Genomic DNA, 19,717 nt, shown 5'->3' with positions numbered 1-19,717 from the left:
GATTTCAGGCTCATTCTTCTCACTTAATTAGACGAAGAGCAGTGCATATGTCAGCTCTTGTGATTGATTGCAGTATCAATTAATTCGCCATCAATGGTCCAGCATCAAGTGTGTGTTGACGAGCCCTTTAAAACACAGAAAAAAAAAAAAAAAAACACTAAGCGACCATATAAATAATGGCGAAAAAAATAAAATCATTGGCCACACATGCTCAGGGCCTAGCTGGCAGGGAGTAAGAGTAGGAGCAGGAGCAGCAGCTAGGAGCCAGGAGCAGCAGCTCATCTATCATAATCGAGTGGATGCCTGTACAGTTTGCACTCCACACACACACACACACACACACAGCTCACACCTAACGTATTTATGGCATCTTAATTGAATTTCAATTTTCAATTTCGCCTTTTAATTGAATTCAATGAAAAAGTGTCGATGAAACGGTATTCAATGCTTTGTGTGCACATCCCCCTACGTTGCCGCAAGCCCCCGATCCGTCCTGCGTACCTTCTAGCTAGGGCTCTATGCTCCGGCTCTGTTGATGCCTATGCTGTTGTTGTTGTTGTTGCTGTTTATTCAGCTGTTGCTGCTTCTGGGATCGTCACCAGGGGAGACTCGTCGTCGATGGCGCCAACGATGCGACAAGCCACCCGGCACCAGCTCCAGCCCCCGGCCTAGTCTGGTATTTGCAGCCGAAGCTCCCCCTTTTAGCTGGCGAATCCATTGGGCCCGCAATTGGCTTGGTCTGATTGCGCTTAAATATACGTTTTCACAGGGCTTGGTTTGCGATTGACTGTCAAGTTGTAAATTGATTGGCCAGCAAAAATATGGGCTAGCCGAGATAAACAAACCATTTGGCCAGCATAATGTGCAAATGTCAGAAATTGAGCTCTATTAGATAATTGTCGGTGACTTTTAGCGTCGTTTGAATTGGATACTTTGCAAAAATAATAAAATACGTCAAATATATATTCACTTCAAAAAGGAAAAACAATAGTTATTATTATTATTAAGATGAACTAAATTATATTCATATTATAAATAATACAATAATTAATTACAACAAATTGTATAAATTGACACAAATACTTTTCCAATTTTTAAGTAAATTTATGAGATATTAAGGCTTACTTTTAGGAGGCCAACTGTTTGCAGTTCAAATAACTGAAATGTAAAATGAGCATTCAATTTGTATCTGTTGCTGCCTCTGCATATATCTGGCATTGGCTCTGACACTGGCTCTGGCTCATTATGCGGTGTCATGCGCTATATGGCAATCGTTGTCGTTGTCGATTATCACCCAGATCCCTCGTTTGCATTCATCATGCATGGCTGTGTATATTCTGGCTTGGCACATATTAGATTTATGCCACTCAGCAGTGGAAATGTCAGACAATATGAACGGATTTGCATGCCGGGGTTACACATGGGCCACACACACCCACCCACACACACTCACACACACTTAAATCTACATCTATGAACATGAATGGGTATTAGGCGACATTGCCCAAAGATAAAACGAGCTGGGAAAAGAAGTAGTAGAAAAAAAAAAGTAGTATATATATATATGTAAATTGTTCTGACAGTGGAAATGCGGTCTCATCCATTGTTGGGATTTCTTTTTATTACTAAAATATGCATATTACTTACAATTTGACGATGCTATGATTCGTACTTAAGTGCGTACTAGGCGTGCCTTTTGATCGCGGCTCTAGGAAAGTATTGTCATAATGCTCATAAATCGCATTTGTCTGGCAAATCGTTGGTTGCTCGCGTCAAATTCAATTTGCATGTCACTGAGATTTTTATGTGGCTCCTATTAAATTCACATTTGCGACAAATGGCATTTCGTTTGCCCGGTGGGCTTAGCTCTGCTATTCCATCGATTTCGATAAAGAAGTAAATAAACTGCAGCTGTTGTCTATCTTAAGTCTTAGATGACCATTTTCAATGCTCTCAAAACTGAGTCATAAAAATACATGCTGAGTAACAGACAAGTGCATCCAAATAAATTGGGCTTAAAACGAACAGGCTGAGTGCAAGCACGTTGTCTGCATAGACAAACCGAAAAAACAAGTTGGAAGTGTCCGAGTAGGAAACACCCTGAACTTTCATCTACTTCTACTCACCTCACGGTCATATCAAGTATTCAGTCTCAATGAAAACAAAATGAACTAAAATTGCAAATTGAAATTCTATTTTTGTGTCTGTGTGTGTGAATGTGTGCACATGTATGCGGACATTGTTGCGCTTTGCACTTGCCAAGCACACGTTTCCTTCAATAACTTCTATGTTTCTGAACGGATCCTGATGAAATTTTCAGCAGTTGATCTAATTGTGCTACATAATATTCGTATATAGTCAAAAAGACTGCATTAACGCTTAAATTGTTAGATAGGTCCAGTTGATTTACCTATAACTGACAATAACTATAAAATTAATAATACTTGTTGACTTAAACTTTTCAAATCTAAGATATTTATTAAAAGAACAGTATTTCGATATTAATATTGTTTCGATTGTTTGCTCGAAAATAAGCTCGTACTGAGCGTGCACAAATTCACAATTTCAAGTCTGTCTCTTATAGATTCTGACATCAACTCCTTTATATAGACGGACAGGCGACGTACATGGCTAAATCGACTTGACTATTGATGCTGTTCACGAATATATATACTTTCTGGGATCGGAAATGCCTTCTTCTGGCTATTACTCCAGATTCACAATAATATTACTCATTACCCATTTTATTCACATTCCGTAATCGATTTCAGGCTTATAGGGTCCTTTCAGTTTGTTTGATGCTTAAATTCATTGGGAATTTTAAAAGCGAGCAGTATCTCAATTTTGCTGCTTTTTTGGCTAATTAAATAAATTGATATCCTTAAATAATGATAATTAATTATAATAAAATTAATTGTTGATTAAAAGAACAACTCAGCTTAAAATTTTGAGTGCTTAAGCTACATACTATTGATTTTCTTAAAGTCAACTTGCGCTTCAGAAAACTAAAAACGAGCCAAAAAAGATACCAAGGACAGATTCTAACGGCTGGCTGAACTATATTCCTTTTGCAATATTGAAAAGCTAAGCGCTTTGCACTCAAATGGCTGATTGACTGGCACGCTCGGGCTCTGAATGAAGGTAACAAATACGAGACGACTAAACGAAAAGAAATTGGAAAAAGTGCGTGGCACTGGTGACAATTTCAACGGCGAGCTGTTGGGTAAGCCTGGGCTTTTGTCTTAGGTGGCCATTATTTAGGGAGCACACGCACAACAATAAATAAACGGGGAGGCCATCTTTGTGTACTAAAAAACATTGCAAAATAGTCGCACATTGTGTGCAAGAGAAACAAGCTAAATACGTGCCCCGGGTGTCGGCATTCTTGTGCTCTCCTCCTGCACAGTGGTTGAATGTGGCAAAAACAGATATTAAAATGGAGTCACAAAAGAAAAACAACAAATTATATAGAGCATGTATAAGGCATGTCTTGGTAAAATATGGCTTAAACATTTTTGTCAGTCAATTTTGATAAACAATTCACTGTGCAACAATTTGGCATTGACACTCTCCATGGCAAAGGTATTCGACTGCAGCTTGATTAATGCGATGGCATGACATTTTCTTTTTTTTTCACCTGTTGTCCCCACCTCTGGCATTGGCAGACTCTGTCACCGGGAAATTTGTATGGCCAGAGCTGGCTGTGTCGCCAACACTTGATGATAGCTTTCGGCCAGCATTCACATTATTCATTAAGGCCAAGCTGTTGATTACTTTGGCAGAGCTGTCGATTTATTTTGTGGCTGGCGGCTGTGTGGCCAACAGTTAAATCGTAAACGAGTTTATTGTCAATTGAATCTGTGCAAACTTGGCAATTGTGGTGAATGCAAAGCATGTAGACAATTTTAAAACCACATGAATTGAGTTTTTAGGGCAAAGATAAACGGAAAGTATGTTGAAATAAATTTTCGAGATTTGGTTATATTTTACAAAAATAAAAGTTGATCAACCACATGAAAGTTTGTCATATTAGTAAAGTATTCAAGTTTAAAGCCTTTAAAAATATGCATTCAACAGTATTAATTGACTTTACAATAAATACAAATCGATTGCTTTTAAGTAAGCTGATTATTGAGCACTTTGGAGAAAATCCACGGCAATGTTTGCCATATAAATGGAGGCGACGGAAACGTGCGGCCGGACCATATTGTTGGCCTTGGCATGCGGCACACGGTGCACGGGCCAGAGCTTGTGATAGTACTTGCCACAACTTCAGGCACGTAATTTACAATCTTGCAGCAGGTGGTGTGCTGCTCCGAGAATACTTGTTGTTGTTGTTATTGTGGCAGGCTGCAACTGCAGTTGTCCTTGAGATTTTTGCTCGTAATTTGTTGCTTTTTATGTGTGTACACAGGGCGTATGTGCAATATATAAACAAGCACATGGTTTTGGTCAAAGAAAAAAAAACATTGCATATCTTCGGGCGCACATCTAAAGAATTTAATGAATTTTTAAAAGTTATTACTCAAACATGGTTCAAATGAATATTCGAAAAATTTGACGTGTGGTCATCAATCTCTGGCACACAGGACACTTGCATGTGGCGCGCAATGCGGTCTTTATGCAACTGCTGCAAAACACATGACCGCATATGGTCGAGGCTGGCTTCCGTTGGCGCACACATTTCAGGCAGACCGGACATTTGTAGGGTTCCATATGCGTTGCGGGCGCCAACAATTCCGATTCCTTTCTTCTCACCGACGGCTGCTCCACAGCTGGACGAACTGGTGAGGCTGATCTAATTGGGCTGGGCGGCAATGGAGGCAATGCTACATTGTTGGCGCTGGCTACATTCGATCCGCCAATCATTGACAATGACGGCAGCCTGTAGGAGATCTCTTCCAGCGTGCTTGTGTGACGATGTCGTATCGAAGTACTGACAGCTGGTATTGCCAGAGCCGAAGCATTCAGACTCGATTCTCGATTCAAGTCGATTCTTGACGTAGGACCGCGTGGTGGAGTTGGCAAACGAACAGCAGTTGGCACTGCTGAGCCAATTAAATTAAATTCACGATTTGACTGTTCTGAAGTCTCAGTGGGCTTATCTGCAAAATGTTTTTAGGTGGGAAACGGCAGTATCACACATTAAAAAGAGAAAATTGGAATGCCCTTCTGTCCCTTCGATGCTATAAAAGCCAGTCATAAAATGCACTTCGATCTTGCTCATGATTACAATTTTCAATATCTATAAGCCCCCTTAGTCACAGCTAGCCTTTCCCCTCTTAAGCTCCTATCACAGTTGAAGAGACAATCTCGCAGTCATGCTTATACTTACTACTAAGAGTGCCCGATCCTACCCGTGCCATAGTTGACTCTATGTTCTCGCATTCGAGTTGCACTGCATTTGAAAGTATAAATAATTATTATTCTTGCTCCAACTTATCATGGAGCATGCTTACGGCGTGTTAATTCCGCATCCATGTTCCTGTAGTCGAGCAGACTGGATGTCCAGGCCTTATCGTTATCATTTCTAGGCCAACCCAGATTGTTGGAACTGTTGCTGATGTGGGTGGGTTCGTCGATGCTGTGCGTCCTGTTGTTTGTTGTTCTGTTGCTTGTGGCAAGACTATTGCCATCATAGTTTTTGTATAACAAGCTAAAATATTGATCGTCCATCATACACTGCTCGGCCACTGCTCGCTCCAAGGCGAACTATAAAAAATGTTGCTCAGACACAGTTGAGATTAGGATATCGATGATATCGCTTACCTGGGAGCGACGTATTGCATGCGACATTATGTTATTTGTAGTATTCGAATCTCCGTTGAATCTAAACATGATGATTACCAGAATTTATAAAGGCTGAAAAATAAACTTCATCTGTAGCCTATTTTAGACAAACTGATTCGACAGTTAAATCGCTTTCTGACCATATTCACATGGATCGCATGATTCGAACATAACATTTCTAATTTAACCAGTATTTGAGCTCGGTAAGAGGATTGCAGCTCAACCCTTCACATTGTCAATCCAAATTCAGCGTATTACAAATTTATGCCGCTGAATGCCTTGACATGTGTCTGCACCTACTTAATCACAGGGAAACCAGTGAAAAGCCGTTGCGGCATTTCCTTTACGATGCTGTCGTATTAAATCTATGCCAAAAGCCTTACAGTCAGCATCGTTCTGTGCCCTGCCAAACTCTTCAACTGTTTCGCTTTAGACGCTTTACTTTTTATGACCTGCAGCGTAGACACACACGCGAATCTGTCATCCTTTCACACAAACACAGGCGTGAGTGTGTATGTGGGCTGGGTGTGTGTGGGTGGGTGTGAGTGTGTGTGTGTGGGTGTGAGTTTAGCCAGCGCTTTCAAAAGAATTTCTGTTTGATTGCAGAGAATAAACAAGTGAAGGCAGCCGCTGCACGCGGCAACGATTATTTCCGAGGGCTGTTCAGAATGTAATGCGTTCTCTTAGACATATGCTACAAGGTTTTAATAAGGCAATCAATAACTAGCTGATAAGTTATTTTTCTTAAAAATAAATTATGTTATGCAGATTTTATATATTAGATATATTAGAGATTTATTAGAGACTAATGCGCAATACATATGCTAGAAAATTGCATTAATGCAAAAATTAAAGAGCTATTAAGTTGTTTTTTGTTTGATAATAATTAATAATATTATGCAAAATTTATACAGATATCATATATCTACTTTTAGGGGCAGATTTTTTAGATATATTAAAGATAAATTACAGGTCGCGTTCTCTAATACATATGCCAGAAAGTTGTATTAATGCAATAAATAAAGAGCTAATAAGTTATTTTTCTTAAAAAAAAAATAATAATATTAAGCAAAATATCGACACATGATATAATCTACTATATAGTAGAGATATATTTTAAGCTAATGCGCTTTCTCTAATACATATGCTAGAAAAATGCATTAGGGCAATAAATAAAGAGCTGAAAGGTTGTTCTTTTTTTCTAAAAAAATAATTAATATGCAAAATAGGTACACTTAATATGTATCTACTCTTCTTGGGCGGTTTTTATAGATAGATTAGAGATATATTAGAAGTTAATGCGTCTTGCGTTAACGTGCATATTGTAGCGAATGCAACTATTTGATATACCCTCGCCAATAAGTGACTGGGTTGATTTGCTCTCCATTTTGCCTGCAGCGTGAGCTGAATATTACACACATCCTGTCAGGGTATGCGACATTTATCCTTAATGCGCGTTTCAAGCTTGTGGCCAAGTGCGGTTTTTTATGCGCAGCTGCTAGAGTTAAATATCATATTAATAAAAATAAATGCATTAAAATCATTTATATACTTTATTTATGTTGATTTTGCATTCTTTATTGAGCTGAAAGGCAGTTGAAATGTCGTAGCCTTTGATATATGCTTGAGTACCCAATGGATTAAGTATTCAATGAAATATTTTAAAGTATGTTGCATATATTTGTTATACGGGATTTGTATCTGGCAAACTGGCTGATTCGATAAAGTCTTGTCTCCTTGTTCTGTGCCTTCGGTTTGATTTTCGGCTATTGTTCAACAGATACTTTATTAAAAATTGCATTATTATCAAATTATTTATGAGCAAGAAGTATAAGAGCACACTTGAGAGCTTTTATCTTTTCTCGCAAGTAATTTGCCCAACTCGGCTGCCATTCAGTCAATTAATCAGGCTGTGTGTCAACAGCAGAGGCCGGCGGCCAGACGCACTTGACCCTTCAATTGCCCGCTTATATATATTTTCGTGAGTTTTCTTGGACTGGAAAAGAAAAATCGATGCTGGACTCGCCTGCATGGTATAAAATTTAAGCAATATAAACAATCAACACCTGGCCCAGGTTTGGCCCACTAAAAATAAACACACACACAGCCTGGGAGGCCAGATATCGAACACTGTCCAACAATGTCTGTGCCATAAATAAATCAAAGAATTCAAATTCCGCCAATTAGCAGGCCACATGGTTACTCTCTATATCGATTTACATACGCACAAAAATAAAATAAACCACAATACAAAGCAAAAATATGTTAATTTTGATGTGTTGAGCAATCGAAGGGCGTTCTGACCTTTTGATTTTGACTAAACGTGTCATCCTAATGAGGTATACAATTGTCTTTGTGTGTGTGTGTGTATGTGTGTGTGGGGGGGGGGGGGGGGGGGGGGTATATCTGGCGACTGCATAATTTATAATTGTGCTTAACAAACTTTTGCATAATTTGCTGATAATTGTTTTGCGTTTGTTCGTTTATTAACGAGACTTTTAGCCACAATTGCTTTTGTGTAATTGATATATGCTCCTGATACCCTTTCACTAAATGTGCATTTAAAAGGGGTATACTTGTTTTTTGCGATGCTATGTAACAGAAGAAACCTCTTGTTGAGCCGAGTCAAGCTGGTCATTGATTTAAAATTTTTAATAATTAAATTTCTTATGTATTATAAAAATGGATGATTAGCTTTTATGGATGAGTATTGAGTGCAAAGAATGGATTTTTTTCTAGAATATCTATGAGCTTATACAAAAGGCAGATTAACCGAATTGCGGCTTGTGCTCTCGTTAGGATTACACAGATAAATACCTAAATTACAGAAATAATAAATTTATAAAGCAGTAGACTTGTTTTTGGCTACAATCATACATTTGATTACCATCATTAAGCCCTGAACATTTGAAGCTGATCAGATAATCAGTAGATAACTTATTCACGAATAAAATTTCCATGAGGCTAAAGGAAGCTCAACCGCTGCTTAAGCTCAATGTTGATTACGGGCCATCCTTTAGACGGACATTTGTTGCCGGGACATTTGATTAATTCAATTCTCGGGACCAAACTTGAATGTAGCTTGAATTCAAGCCGTAAGCCAAATAATCTATATTTATTTGTTATTATTATTATAATTGGGGGCACACGCAGATATAAAATTTCATAAGCGCCACAGTTGAAATGTTGGGCAGCTTTTAGCTGTACTCAAAACAAATTACCCATTTAACACGCAAAGCTAATGGCCCAAAACAACTGACTTTTTGTTTGCTTGCAGCTGAGGATATACACCTGAACGATTTATATACACGCTACCGGCAGAGGCTGCGCAAGTCGCTGTTCAGATCGGGCCTGGTCACATCGCTGGTGGCCTGTGTCGTGTCCATAATAATTGGCATCGTTTACGAGCAGGTAAGAGCATCGGCATTGGCACTAACACCTGGTCGTTGAGAGTAAATGTGTATTGTGGATTACAGCACCTGTTGCAGACCCTGCTGCTGGTATTGGCCGCCCTAATCTCTGGCTCGATACTGACAGCTCTGCAGTTTCCGGCGGTGCTCAGCTCGCCAGCGGCAGCCTTGGCCTTTGCCATTGTCACCACCTTCTCGCTGGGCACCATTGCCGCCATCACTGGCGGCGAGCTGGCTCCGCTGCCCATGTATGCACTGTTTCTGGTAAGTAACAATCCCTGGCGCGGATTAATGTATTTGTGCTTTAATGTGTGTCTATTGCATAACAGGGCATCCACACGATGCTGCCCATTTCCTGGCCGGTCTCCGTGGTGCTGGCGTTATTTATGACGGCCGTACACATCGTTTACAGAATCGGCACCAGCCCGGACTATGCGCCCAATTTACCCATGGTAAGCCTTTATTTGCATTTTGCATTTCGCAATAGTTTTGTGGGTGAATGGCACTTTATTTTCGTTGTACATGTTGAGAATATATCTGAAAAGTTCCTTACTGTTCTATGATTTTGAAAGCAGGAGAGATGCAGTACAAGTAAATGTACAAGCTGGCGCTTTATTATATTATATTACAAAAACAGAACTTTTTTAATATTTATATAAGATCATCACCTTACTTGAATTCATGAAAATCGAATAGAAAGGCAATATTTAAAAGGGAGAATTCAAGTGAATGTACGCGAGTACCTCCCCTTCCTTTCAGTCCGTTGTTTCCAACTTAAAAATAAAGCATATTTAAAATAAAGCATTAAGGATTTGCTGGAGTTAACAAATACCTTAAATTGAAAAGAAACTTTGATTGTTCATTATGAAACTTTCAAACCGATTGACAGCATTTTTGTTATCTTTGCAAAAATAATTCGCTGTCAATTTCGATTAGCTATATAAATAACTAAACTATAATTGGCCAATTAATATTGTGATAACTATTTATTGCTACTCACACGAACAGCTCGAAATTCATCTGCTTTACAGCGGGCAATCAAATAACTTGGCTAACTTTTGGTAACATTTGCCCCACTTCAATTGCACAACACAATTGGCCTGCTGCCCACCCAAACCCATTGCCTGGGTATTGTGGCAGAGTTAATTAGCTGGGACACAATTGTATGTTGGGAATTCCGATTACGGGTCTGTGGTAAAACGTTGCTGGGTTTGGTTGCCGCCTGTCAATTGGTTCTATTATTCAATGTTTCTGGCATGACCCCGTTTAACTCTCTCTCTCTCTCTCTCTCTCTCTAAGCTCTTTGGGGAGATTGTGATGTTGGCCAGCGCATCCGTTTCCGGTCTGTACTATCGCATCATGTCGGATGCCGCACACAATCGCACTGTGGACGGCACACGCACTGGAATCGAGCAGCGCGTAAAACTTGAGTGCGAACGGGAGCAACAGGAGCAGCTGCTTCTAAGCGTCATACCCGCATACATAGCCGCAGAGGTGGGTAATTGGCCTGGTTTCCTACTGACTGAACCCACATGCTTTTTGCTTTTAACATTTATGTGTGCAGGTCAAGCGAAGCATTATGCTGAAGATGGCGGATGCGTGTCAGCGTGCCGGCGGCCAAGCCTCCACGTCGGCGACGCGCTTTCACGAGCTGCACGTGCAGCGGCATACGAATGTCACAATACTTTTTGCGGACATTGTTAACTTTACGCCGCTGTCATCATCGTTAACGGCCAGTGATTTGGTCAAGACACTCAACGATCTGTTCGGTCGCTTCGATCAAATAGCCCAGGTGAGTACAGCAACTGGTCAACCGGTTGAACCTTTGCTTAAACGTGTGCAACTCTTAAAGGAGAACCAATGCCTGCGCATTAAAATTCTGGGTGACTGCTATTATTGCGTGTCCGGGCTGCCCATCTCAAGGCCGCAGCATGCCACCAATTGCGTCAACATGGGCCTACAAATGATCGATGCCATCAGGTGAGTTACTCTTCAAACAAGTCAACACTGTCGCGCACGTTACGTATACGACATGTTTGCCGTTGGTCGACCTTTTTGACTTGCCGTTTGGTGTTTGATTTTACAGTGCAGGTATGTGTGTGTGTGTGTGTGTGTGTGTGTGTGTGTGTGTGGTCTTCAGTTGCCGCCAGGGCTTGTGTAAACGTTTGTTTTACTTTCAGCACTTTGATAGTTGCTGTCGGCCCTAGGTGGATGGATAGCTGGATAAGCACACTCATCTTTGACACAAGTGCAAACAATTGGATGTATGCTTACACATGAAACAATAAATTGTACACGCTTTCTACTCAATATCAAGCACAAAGTAGATTTATGTTAAGCTTTAATGTTTGGCTTAACTAGATGTCACTGTTATTGTTATTTTGCCTTCGCTTTGCTGTCGGCTTAATGTTTTCGTATGTCAGCTTTAATTGCCAACAGATAGACACGTACCCAGTTTTTATGGCGCCTATTAAAAACGTATTATGCAATAAAACAGACGGGCACAAAAAAATGCGCAGAAAAAACCCAAGTAACATAAAATACAATATACAATATCGACACAAAAGCCATTTTATTACATGCTAGGAATTATGCGCAAGTGCCCAAGGACCAAGAACATAATGTCCAAAAATGTTTACAACTCTCTGACGTATACCCTACAAATCGGTAGAGTATCAGTGTCCAACTGATGCTGTTAAATCTTCATTGAACAACTTTCAAAAAAAAAAAATGTTTAAATAATGTTCGATATTTTTTCATAAAATTGTTCTCATTTTTCTCAAACATTTTATCATTATTTTTCAATTGAAGCGTATGCAAGTTTCGGCAGCATTATTTTTTGTTTTTTTTTTTGTTTGTTTTTTTGTTTTCCTGTTTTATTTGGCAATGCGCGCATTTCTATTGTGTTTATTATGTTGCTGTGGGTCGCTCGCTTTCTTACATTTCATTTCATTTTATTTTACTTAAAGTATTTCTTTTGTTCTATGCCGGAAGGCATTTGGCTTTTCAATCTCTGGACGACTGTTGTGGCTTAAGTTGCTTTTTCGCTTTGTTTGTGCCATGCAGATGCAGCCCATTAAACAGGGCGACTTTTCTACTTTGCTCCACATGAAAATGTCAAATTTGTGTGCATGTGTGTGTGTGTGTGTTTGCGTGAAAGGTGAAAGTTTAATTGGGCAGTAGAGCAGGTCTTCTTTGCTCTGGATTTCATTTTTTTGGCATATTTTTCGTCTATCAGAATGAAAATTGTGCTGCGCACAAAAGTAGGCAACACATTTTTTTTATTTACCTGAGCACAATTGAATTCCAGGCATGCCCACATTTGCCACATTTTCTGCGTATCATCTAATTTAACTTAACAAAAACTCAGCTCTGAACAACATGTTTTAATAATGGCCTTTAGATACCCACATATACCTGCTATATTATGAGTACTCGGGCCGGATTTGTGTGGGGCAAGAAAATTCACAAAATATGGCACATGCGAGTAGTCATACTTCTGAATAATTAAATTAAATTCGCAAAACTTTAACAAATTAAAACGGCCGCCTCTCAAGAACTTTGGCCCTTGAGCAAACCTGCTGCATGGTACCACACACAAGCATATGCTGTTGTTTGTTTGTGTAAGTGTTGCAGTCGTAAAACAAACCCAATGACCCAAAAAAACAAATAAACCGAAAAGGACTCCCAAGTGATTTGTTTTCCAAGTCGATTTACTTTCGTTGCGACTCATTTGGCGCAGGAAATAGAAACAACACTGCAGCACAGAAAATACTATTTAATGTTAATAACTCAAGGACTTGTTGGTCTAAACGTAACTCGATAGACACGTGTATTTATATGAGTGGCCAGTGTCTCGGCCAGCCGCATGACATATATACATACATACATATGGTATATCAGGGCTGGACTTGGACTTGGCCTGTGGTTTTATGGCTCATAAAAATGGTGCTTGTTACACAACCATAGAACTAGTTAGTACATAAGTATGTAAATATGTCGTCTGTACAGAACGGCTTTCATTGTTTGCCCTTCGCTTTTGCTTTTATTCTGACAGACACGTGCGTGAGGCGACCGGCATAAATGTTGACATGCGAATTGGCATACACACGGGCAACGTGCTCTGCGGCGTCCTTGGCCTACGCAAGTGGCAATTTGATGTTTGGAGCGATGATGTTACCCTGGCCAATCACATGGAGAGCGGCGGCGTTGCGGGGTAAGTTTCATTTCCTTTTCTTCTGGTCGATGACGCCCCAAAAGCTAACTAGCAAAACTAACACGAACACGAGCCCGGCAGCGTATTAAAGCAGCTGCAACTAGCTGCTGCTGCTGCGGTACACGTCATAATGGCAATTTAAATATGTCTTCATGTGCGTTCCAATTAGGCACGCCCCTTGCCTTCAGGCTTCACCTGCAACTGCAGTGGAAGGGCAGCCAACGTGGCCTGTACTACCTGTAATTAGGGCTGTGTCTGGCCTAAAAATAGGCAACTGACAGCCAACTGTGATTATATCATCTGAAAATTTATTCGTCTGGCAGAGGTTGCCCCAATCTGGTCTGAGTAATTGTTCATAATTAAAGTGCTCTCTTTAAGTATGGATAATTATGTTAGAAAGTGTTTTAAAAATATTATTATTATTATTTAGATTCTGCCCACAATCCAAAATCTAATCCAATTTATTCCTTATACCAAGCTATTAAAAACAACAGCTTTCTGCGCCTATTCGAGTCAAATGATCTGTAATCCAATATTTCGGTTCCCTGTGCTTGCACACGTAGCCTGCAATTATTTGAAATTGAATTGAAACGTTGCTCAATGAGCCAAACGAAACATTGGAGCTCATTCTGCGTGTTACGCACGAGTTCCTTGAGCATAAATAAATTTACAATTGAATAAGCGGAAATGTCAGGCGACGCATATTGTTTAAAGGTTGCTTAATTTGCATGTAAAAGAATAATATATTGAAATTCACCTGATGCGTGGTGAATGTGTTTTTTTTTTTTTTTTTTTTTTTTTGTTAACAGTCGCGTGCACATCACAAAGCAAACTCTGGATTTTCTGGGCGACAAATTCGAGGTGGAGCAGGGCGAGGGCGGTGCCCGCGATGCATATCTGGCGGACCATAAAATCGAAAGCTATCTCATTGTGCCGCCCAAGGTAGGTGCTGCGTGTGTGCCAAGCAATCGATTTACTAACTCACTTATCCACTCCGGCCGCCTCCGCAGCCCGCCTATATGCACAGCGTGCCGCGGGTCGTGGAGTGCATGGAGCACACGGAGCCTGTAGATGAGCTTGCCGTGCCCGCCAAGGAAGACAACGATGTAACTGAAAAGCTGCTGCCCGCTGAGACGCGTGCCGCAAATGCTGCCGCTGGAGATGCGGCCGAGAAGCTCTCGCCCACATCTACCAACAGCCAGGATGGTGTGCTGCATGCGCCACTTACCTCCGCCGCCTCCATGTCCATCAAGGAGCTGTCCGAAGAGGAGGACGATGTCGCTGCCACTGAGCCTCTGGTTGGCAAGCAGTTGGAGCCTGATGTCAGCCATGAGGCGCCATCAAATGTAACGCATCGCGGCAGCGGCGACTCGAACGCTTCCGAGTCAGCGCCCAAGTCGACTGCATTGTCCTTGCCCGCCGATGATCTGCTCAGCATGAGCGGCAGCGAGAGCGGCATCTCCAACAGCGGCACCCAACCAGCATCCGCATCAGCATCCGCATCGGCATCCAATGCAGCCAATGCCACGCCCACATCAACAGCAGCAACAGGCGCCGCCGCCGGCGTCAACAGTTTGACCGTGGCCGAGGCACCTGAGCGCTCCCGGCGCAAGCTATCCGTTCAGGGTAAGTGGCTACACTGGGATTAGCTCTCATAAGAAACCATTAAGGGGCTACAACAAGTTGCTTGAGATTTAGGTACTTCTGTTTTCTTGTGGAGAAAATGTAAGGCATGCATTAGCATATTTATTAAAGAATGACATGCAGTATAATCTAGAACTTTAATGTTTGCCAGACGGAAGTTTAAATACCCTAGTTCAAGTAGTTTTATACAAAAGTTTTATTTCCGACCAGGATATAGTGAAGTTTGCATTTGTAGACCATGGTTAATATGCAGCAAACTAACTTTTTGACGAATCTTTCTTTGGATGTACTTAATATCGTTATCAGAAGTTGATAAACAACATATATATGTAGCTCCTTATATAAGGAGCATGGTAAGACTCGTAAATACTAAAATTGATCAATATCTATGGAACAACAAATAAGTTTTTCAGACAAGCGCCTAACTATCGACCTACCATTCAAATAGCTATATGATATATTGATCCAAATAGAAAACTAAATTAGGATTGTTTTTGGATACCCAGCAATAAATATTGTATAATAGAATAGAGATGGGCGCGTGTTGTATTTTCGTGCTCGTGCTCGTGCTAACAGAAATATTTGCCGTGTTGCGTGCGTGTTTTCAAATTGCTGTTCGTGCTCGTCGTGCTTGTGTTGGGAAAACTCTACACGAAAAACTCAACTCTAATTTAAAACCTACTTTGAAATGCGAAAAAGGAAATATTTAAGCTCTATTAGGGTATTTGAGTCATGCATAGTCGTTAACTTATTTAATTTCTTGCTTCACTTCCAACCAGGTCTGATGTCCTTCGCCGACAGACGTCGCTCCTCCGGCGCCTTTATTGAGGGACGCAAATTGTCCATACACAGCGGCGAAAGTTTTCGCAGTCATGCGGGTGAGTTGCGGCAGAGCTCTACAGATTGCAGCTGGTAATGGGCAAAGGGAGGTGGAAAGTGGATGTGGAAATGGAAATGGAAGCCCATGAAACGCAACAGTTGAAAATCACTTTCGAAAATGAGCTCCAGCTTGTGCATAATTTTATCGCCAGTGTGCCAAGTTTTGCATCATAAATTTAATGTGCTTGCATTTGTTTGCGGATTGGCCTTTGTGCAAAAGTTTAACATGGCGAAAGGCGCGTCCTGTGGCCAGGACCACAACAGCAACAACAGCAACAACAGCAACAGCAACTGGCCAACCTTGGCAATTAAGCTCCTTTTTGACAGCCAGCTGAGCTTTGTCCCCTTTGCCACTTCAGTACCGCGGTCCTCTGTTGGCTTTTATGGCTTTTAATATGGTGCGACACGTGCCTCCACCTGCCAATTTGATGGCATTTTTAATGCGGACTTGGCATGGAACGTGTAAATTTGCTTGCAACATGAATAAAACTGATTAAATATTGTGTTGAAGCTCGCAGGCGAATTAACACGTAGCTTAAAAGTCAACGAGTAAAAATAATAATGTGATTTTCAAATTAACACGGAATCGAACAGTTTAAAAAACAGGACGTGATCAGAAAGGATGTTCGCCTGAATGGGTAGAGGGTATCCCTTGTTTGGGTTTTTTCTATTTTCTATTTTATTCGAAAATCATCCTTTTTATGGCTTGAGATATCCATGAATCTGGGCCATTACATGAAATTGAATTGATTTATAATTCTAGGTCATGTGACACGAAATCGTCCCTCCTCAAAGATGACCAAATACGTGGAATGCTGGGGCGCCGATCGACCCTTTGCCAATATTGCCGAATCCAAGCTGGTGAAAAACATTGGACTAGCGGTAAGTGTGGGTCCTGGCTGAAGGCCATAGTTTTTCCAGCTGCCAAGGGTCAAACAGCAGCAGCAGCAGCAGCAGCCGCCGCTGGGAACAACATTAAAATTAAATTGAATTAAATTCAATTGGATTTGTGGATTTTGTTGAGTTTGTCGGTTGTTGGAATTAAGTAAACAAGCAACAGGCATGTTATGCAACCGGCTGTTGCTGCTGCTCCAACAGCTCCGGCTGCTCCTTTTCCGCCAGAGGACAGCAAACTGAGAAACATCTATTATCCGTTGCAGAGCATTGCCATGATTGAATCAAATTTGCTGCCGCCAGAGCGTAAATGTTTCAATTTTAACTTCTTGGGACCGCCCACAGAGCTAAAGCCGTTCACCATGTGGTACCGGAATACGCCTCGGGAGGCCATGTACCGAGAACAGCCGGACACGCACTTCCGCTTCGACCTGATATGCGCATTTGTGCTCTTCCTCTCGCTGGCCGTGGTGCAGCTGATTGTAATCGAATTGTAGGTGAGATCTAATCCCAGAGGCGATTTGTTTAACTCAGTCTTGAATGCCCAACGACAGGAACCTGGCGCTGCTCGGCTCGTTGCTGGCCAGTTTTATTTCGCTGGCGCTGTTCCTCTATCTGAGCAACATGTCCGTGCCGGATGTGCATGCCTCAAGCACGGAGCGTAATGGCCCCGGCCAGGTGGTGGCCAGCAGTCGCTTCTTGCGCATGGCCATGTTCATCATTGTCAATATACTCATCTCATCCTGTGCCGTATTCAGTGTGGTAAGTGCATCAGCTAGCCAGACTTGTAAGTTTATGCCTCAGCAACGTTTCGCAACAGATCAATTACACGCTGCCCGATGAGTTGCCCTATGCAGCCAGCAATGCCACCAATAGCACCAGCGATAGCTTCAATAGCACGCTTCTGGAAGATCTGCAACCACTGGATATTGCGCATGCCATACCCAAAGCTCCGATCTTCCTTTGCTGCTGCGCCGTCAGCTTGGCGGCGATTTCGGCCTTCCTGCGTTCCGGATTTATACTCAAGCTGATTGCCATGCTCTTGGCTCTGATCGGACAGGTGATTGTACTCGGCTATAGCGATCTCTATGTGCAGTATAATCTGCTCAACTATGATAATGGGTGAGTGCTTTAGCTGAACTAAAGGAAACTCAAGCTACAGCAGGTAATTTACACACAGCTTACCGCTGGAGGTGAAGGGCTTTTTGCTGCTGTTGCTGGTGATTGCCGTGTTGCATACGCTGGACCGTCAGGGCGAATATGTGGCACGTACGGACTTTCTGTGGAAGGCCAAGCTTAAGGTCGAGCAGGAGGAGGTCGAGACCATGCGAGGCATCAACAAGGTAAATACTATATAATCGAGTCGCACTTGCCAGCATATTAGTTTATTCATTTGTCTCACTTAGATTCTGCTGGAGAACATTCTGCCGGCTCACGTGGCGACACACTTTTTGCATCTGGAGCGCTCCACGGAGCTGTATCACGAGAGCTACTCCTGTGTGGCCGTCATGTTTGCCTCCATACCCAACTACAAGGAGTTCTACGATGAGACGGACGTCAATAAGCAGGGCCTGGAGTGCCTGCGTCTCTTGAATGAGATCATTTGCGATTTCGATAAGGTCAGACTCATGATTCACCCACATTCGTTTGCTAGAATTTGCGTATCTTGCAGTTACTTTTGAAACCCAAATTCAGTGGCATCGAAAAGATCAAAACCATAGCCAGCACCTACATGTGTGCGTCTGGCCTGCGGCCCGGCAAGGAGGATGGCGCCACGGTAAGCAACAGCAGCTAAGTTAAGCCATCTGCTTAACTCTCTATGTGCATTAATTAATATTTCTTCAATGCTTTACTAATACTGTAAATAACCACATTGCGAATACCTGGCATGCTCAATATAGTCGCGTAGCTTTGCGGTAAGTCAAATCAAAACAAGAAACTAACGACTTCTTCGGCACGCCGAAGCTTTAATACCCTTGCAGACATTTGCCTTACGGATTTTCAGATATTTAAGTATAGTTTAGTTTTACATGCTAAGCTTAATTAAAATAAAATATATACTAGATAGTGGTCCGATACTGATATCGTTTTGCATATACATATATAGGTGGCAGGCATATTGAAACTTATTATTGCCGAGTCTAGTCAAGATATCTTGATAAACAAAAGAGTTTTCCATACAACAACCCTCTTCTCGACTGATCATTCCTATGGCAGCTATATGATATAGCTCACCGATCCAGTCGGTTCCGACGAAAAGCTTTAAGATGATAGCTTTAAAACTGATAAAATAGTTCGCATAGAATCAGAGAGACGAACAGACGGACAGGCTTATATCAGCTCGACTATTGATGCTGATCTAGAATATATATATACTTATGGGGTCGGAGTTGTCTTCTTGTATGCGTTACACGCCTTCAAGGGTATAAAGAAATTAAAAGTAATTGCTTAAAAAATCTATCAAAGTTTTGTTATGATAATTACTCGAGTTTAAAGCTATTTATCAGGGATTTGTTGTCCAAGTCCAAGTCTTCAAAGCCTTGTAAACAATTTAAACAATCGGCGAAAGTACATTTAATAATAAAATATATAAGATTAAAGAGCTGCCTGCAAAATCAGCTGACAAAAACATTAAACAAACGTAAGAGTTAGACATATTGTATAAATTTCGGAGATTTTAGCCAGCCAGAAACTTAATCATTTCGCTAACAAATGACCAATTCGAATTGCTAGAATGTTATTTACCGTTTAAATGCCTTTTAATCGCCGCTTAGTAGTTTAATTACACAGAGGGAAACAGAACAGAAAAGAAAAAAAAGGGATCCTAAATGAGGGTTGCCATTGGACAGGGATTAGCCAAAGTTTAGGCAGCATACGCTCAATT

At 41.3% G+C, this 19,717-nt stretch overlaps 2 protein-coding genes across 2 annotated transcripts in view; one reads left to right on the top strand and one right to left on the bottom strand.

The window, feature by feature from the left end:
- Positions 1-19,717, top strand: part of Ac76E (adenylate cyclase type 2 Ac76E) — a 38,457-nt gene that overhangs the window by 15,890 nt on the left and 2,850 nt on the right. Inside the window, exons 3-20 of the mRNA XM_015174944.3 lie at positions 9,068-9,201; positions 9,267-9,464; positions 9,530-9,652; positions 10,500-10,694; positions 10,765-10,992; positions 11,053-11,180; positions 13,258-13,416; positions 14,226-14,358; positions 14,427-15,042; positions 15,840-15,938; positions 16,703-16,821; positions 17,100-17,326; positions 17,388-17,595; positions 17,654-17,955; positions 18,014-18,176; positions 18,240-18,452; positions 18,506-18,610; positions 18,735-18,749. Coding sequence (XP_015030430.1) covers positions 9,068-9,201; positions 9,267-9,464; positions 9,530-9,652; positions 10,500-10,694; positions 10,765-10,992; positions 11,053-11,180; positions 13,258-13,416; positions 14,226-14,358; positions 14,427-15,042; positions 15,840-15,938; positions 16,703-16,821; positions 17,100-17,326; positions 17,388-17,595; positions 17,654-17,955; positions 18,014-18,176; positions 18,240-18,452; positions 18,506-18,610; positions 18,735-18,749 — 3,365 coding nt within the window. The remainder of the gene's footprint in view (positions 1-9,067; positions 9,202-9,266; positions 9,465-9,529; positions 9,653-10,499; positions 10,695-10,764; positions 10,993-11,052; positions 11,181-13,257; positions 13,417-14,225; positions 14,359-14,426; positions 15,043-15,839; positions 15,939-16,702; positions 16,822-17,099; positions 17,327-17,387; positions 17,596-17,653; positions 17,956-18,013; positions 18,177-18,239; positions 18,453-18,505; positions 18,611-18,734; positions 18,750-19,717) is intronic.
- LOC6622156 (uncharacterized) lies at positions 4,479-5,929 on the bottom strand. The gene is made up of 4 exons (XM_002048440.4): positions 5,770-5,929; positions 5,460-5,712; positions 5,336-5,398; positions 4,479-5,105 (listed from the first exon to the last, which is right to left on the bottom strand). The coding sequence occupies exons 1-4, from the start codon at positions 5,836-5,838 to the stop codon at positions 4,537-4,539; spliced, it is 954 nt and encodes a 317-aa protein (XP_002048476.2). The 5' UTR covers positions 5,839-5,929; the 3' UTR covers positions 4,479-4,536.

Source organism: Drosophila virilis, chromosome 3 (genome assembly GCF_030788295.1).
Source record: "Drosophila virilis strain 15010-1051.87 chromosome 3, Dvir_AGI_RSII-ME, whole genome shotgun sequence".
Classification (NCBI taxonomy): Eukaryota; Metazoa; Arthropoda; class Insecta; order Diptera; family Drosophilidae; genus Drosophila; species Drosophila virilis.
The sequence above is the reverse complement of the archived record's forward strand: the minus strand, read 5'-3'. Positions and strand labels throughout refer to the sequence as shown.

Excerpts from the sequence above, each read along its gene's own strand:
- LOC6622156 (XM_002048440.4), bottom strand. The coding sequence starts at position 5,838 with ATGTTTAGATTCAACGGAGATTCGAATACTACAAATAACATAATGTCG. Across the intron at positions 5,399-5,459 it reads GGATGCGGAATTAACACGCC|TGCAACTCGAATGCGAGAAC; the intron begins GTAAGCATGCTC and ends TTTCAAATGCAG. Across the intron at positions 5,106-5,335 it reads AGGATCGGGCACTCTTAGTA|ATAAGCCCACTGAGACTTCA; the intron begins GTAAGTATAAGC and ends AACATTTTGCAG.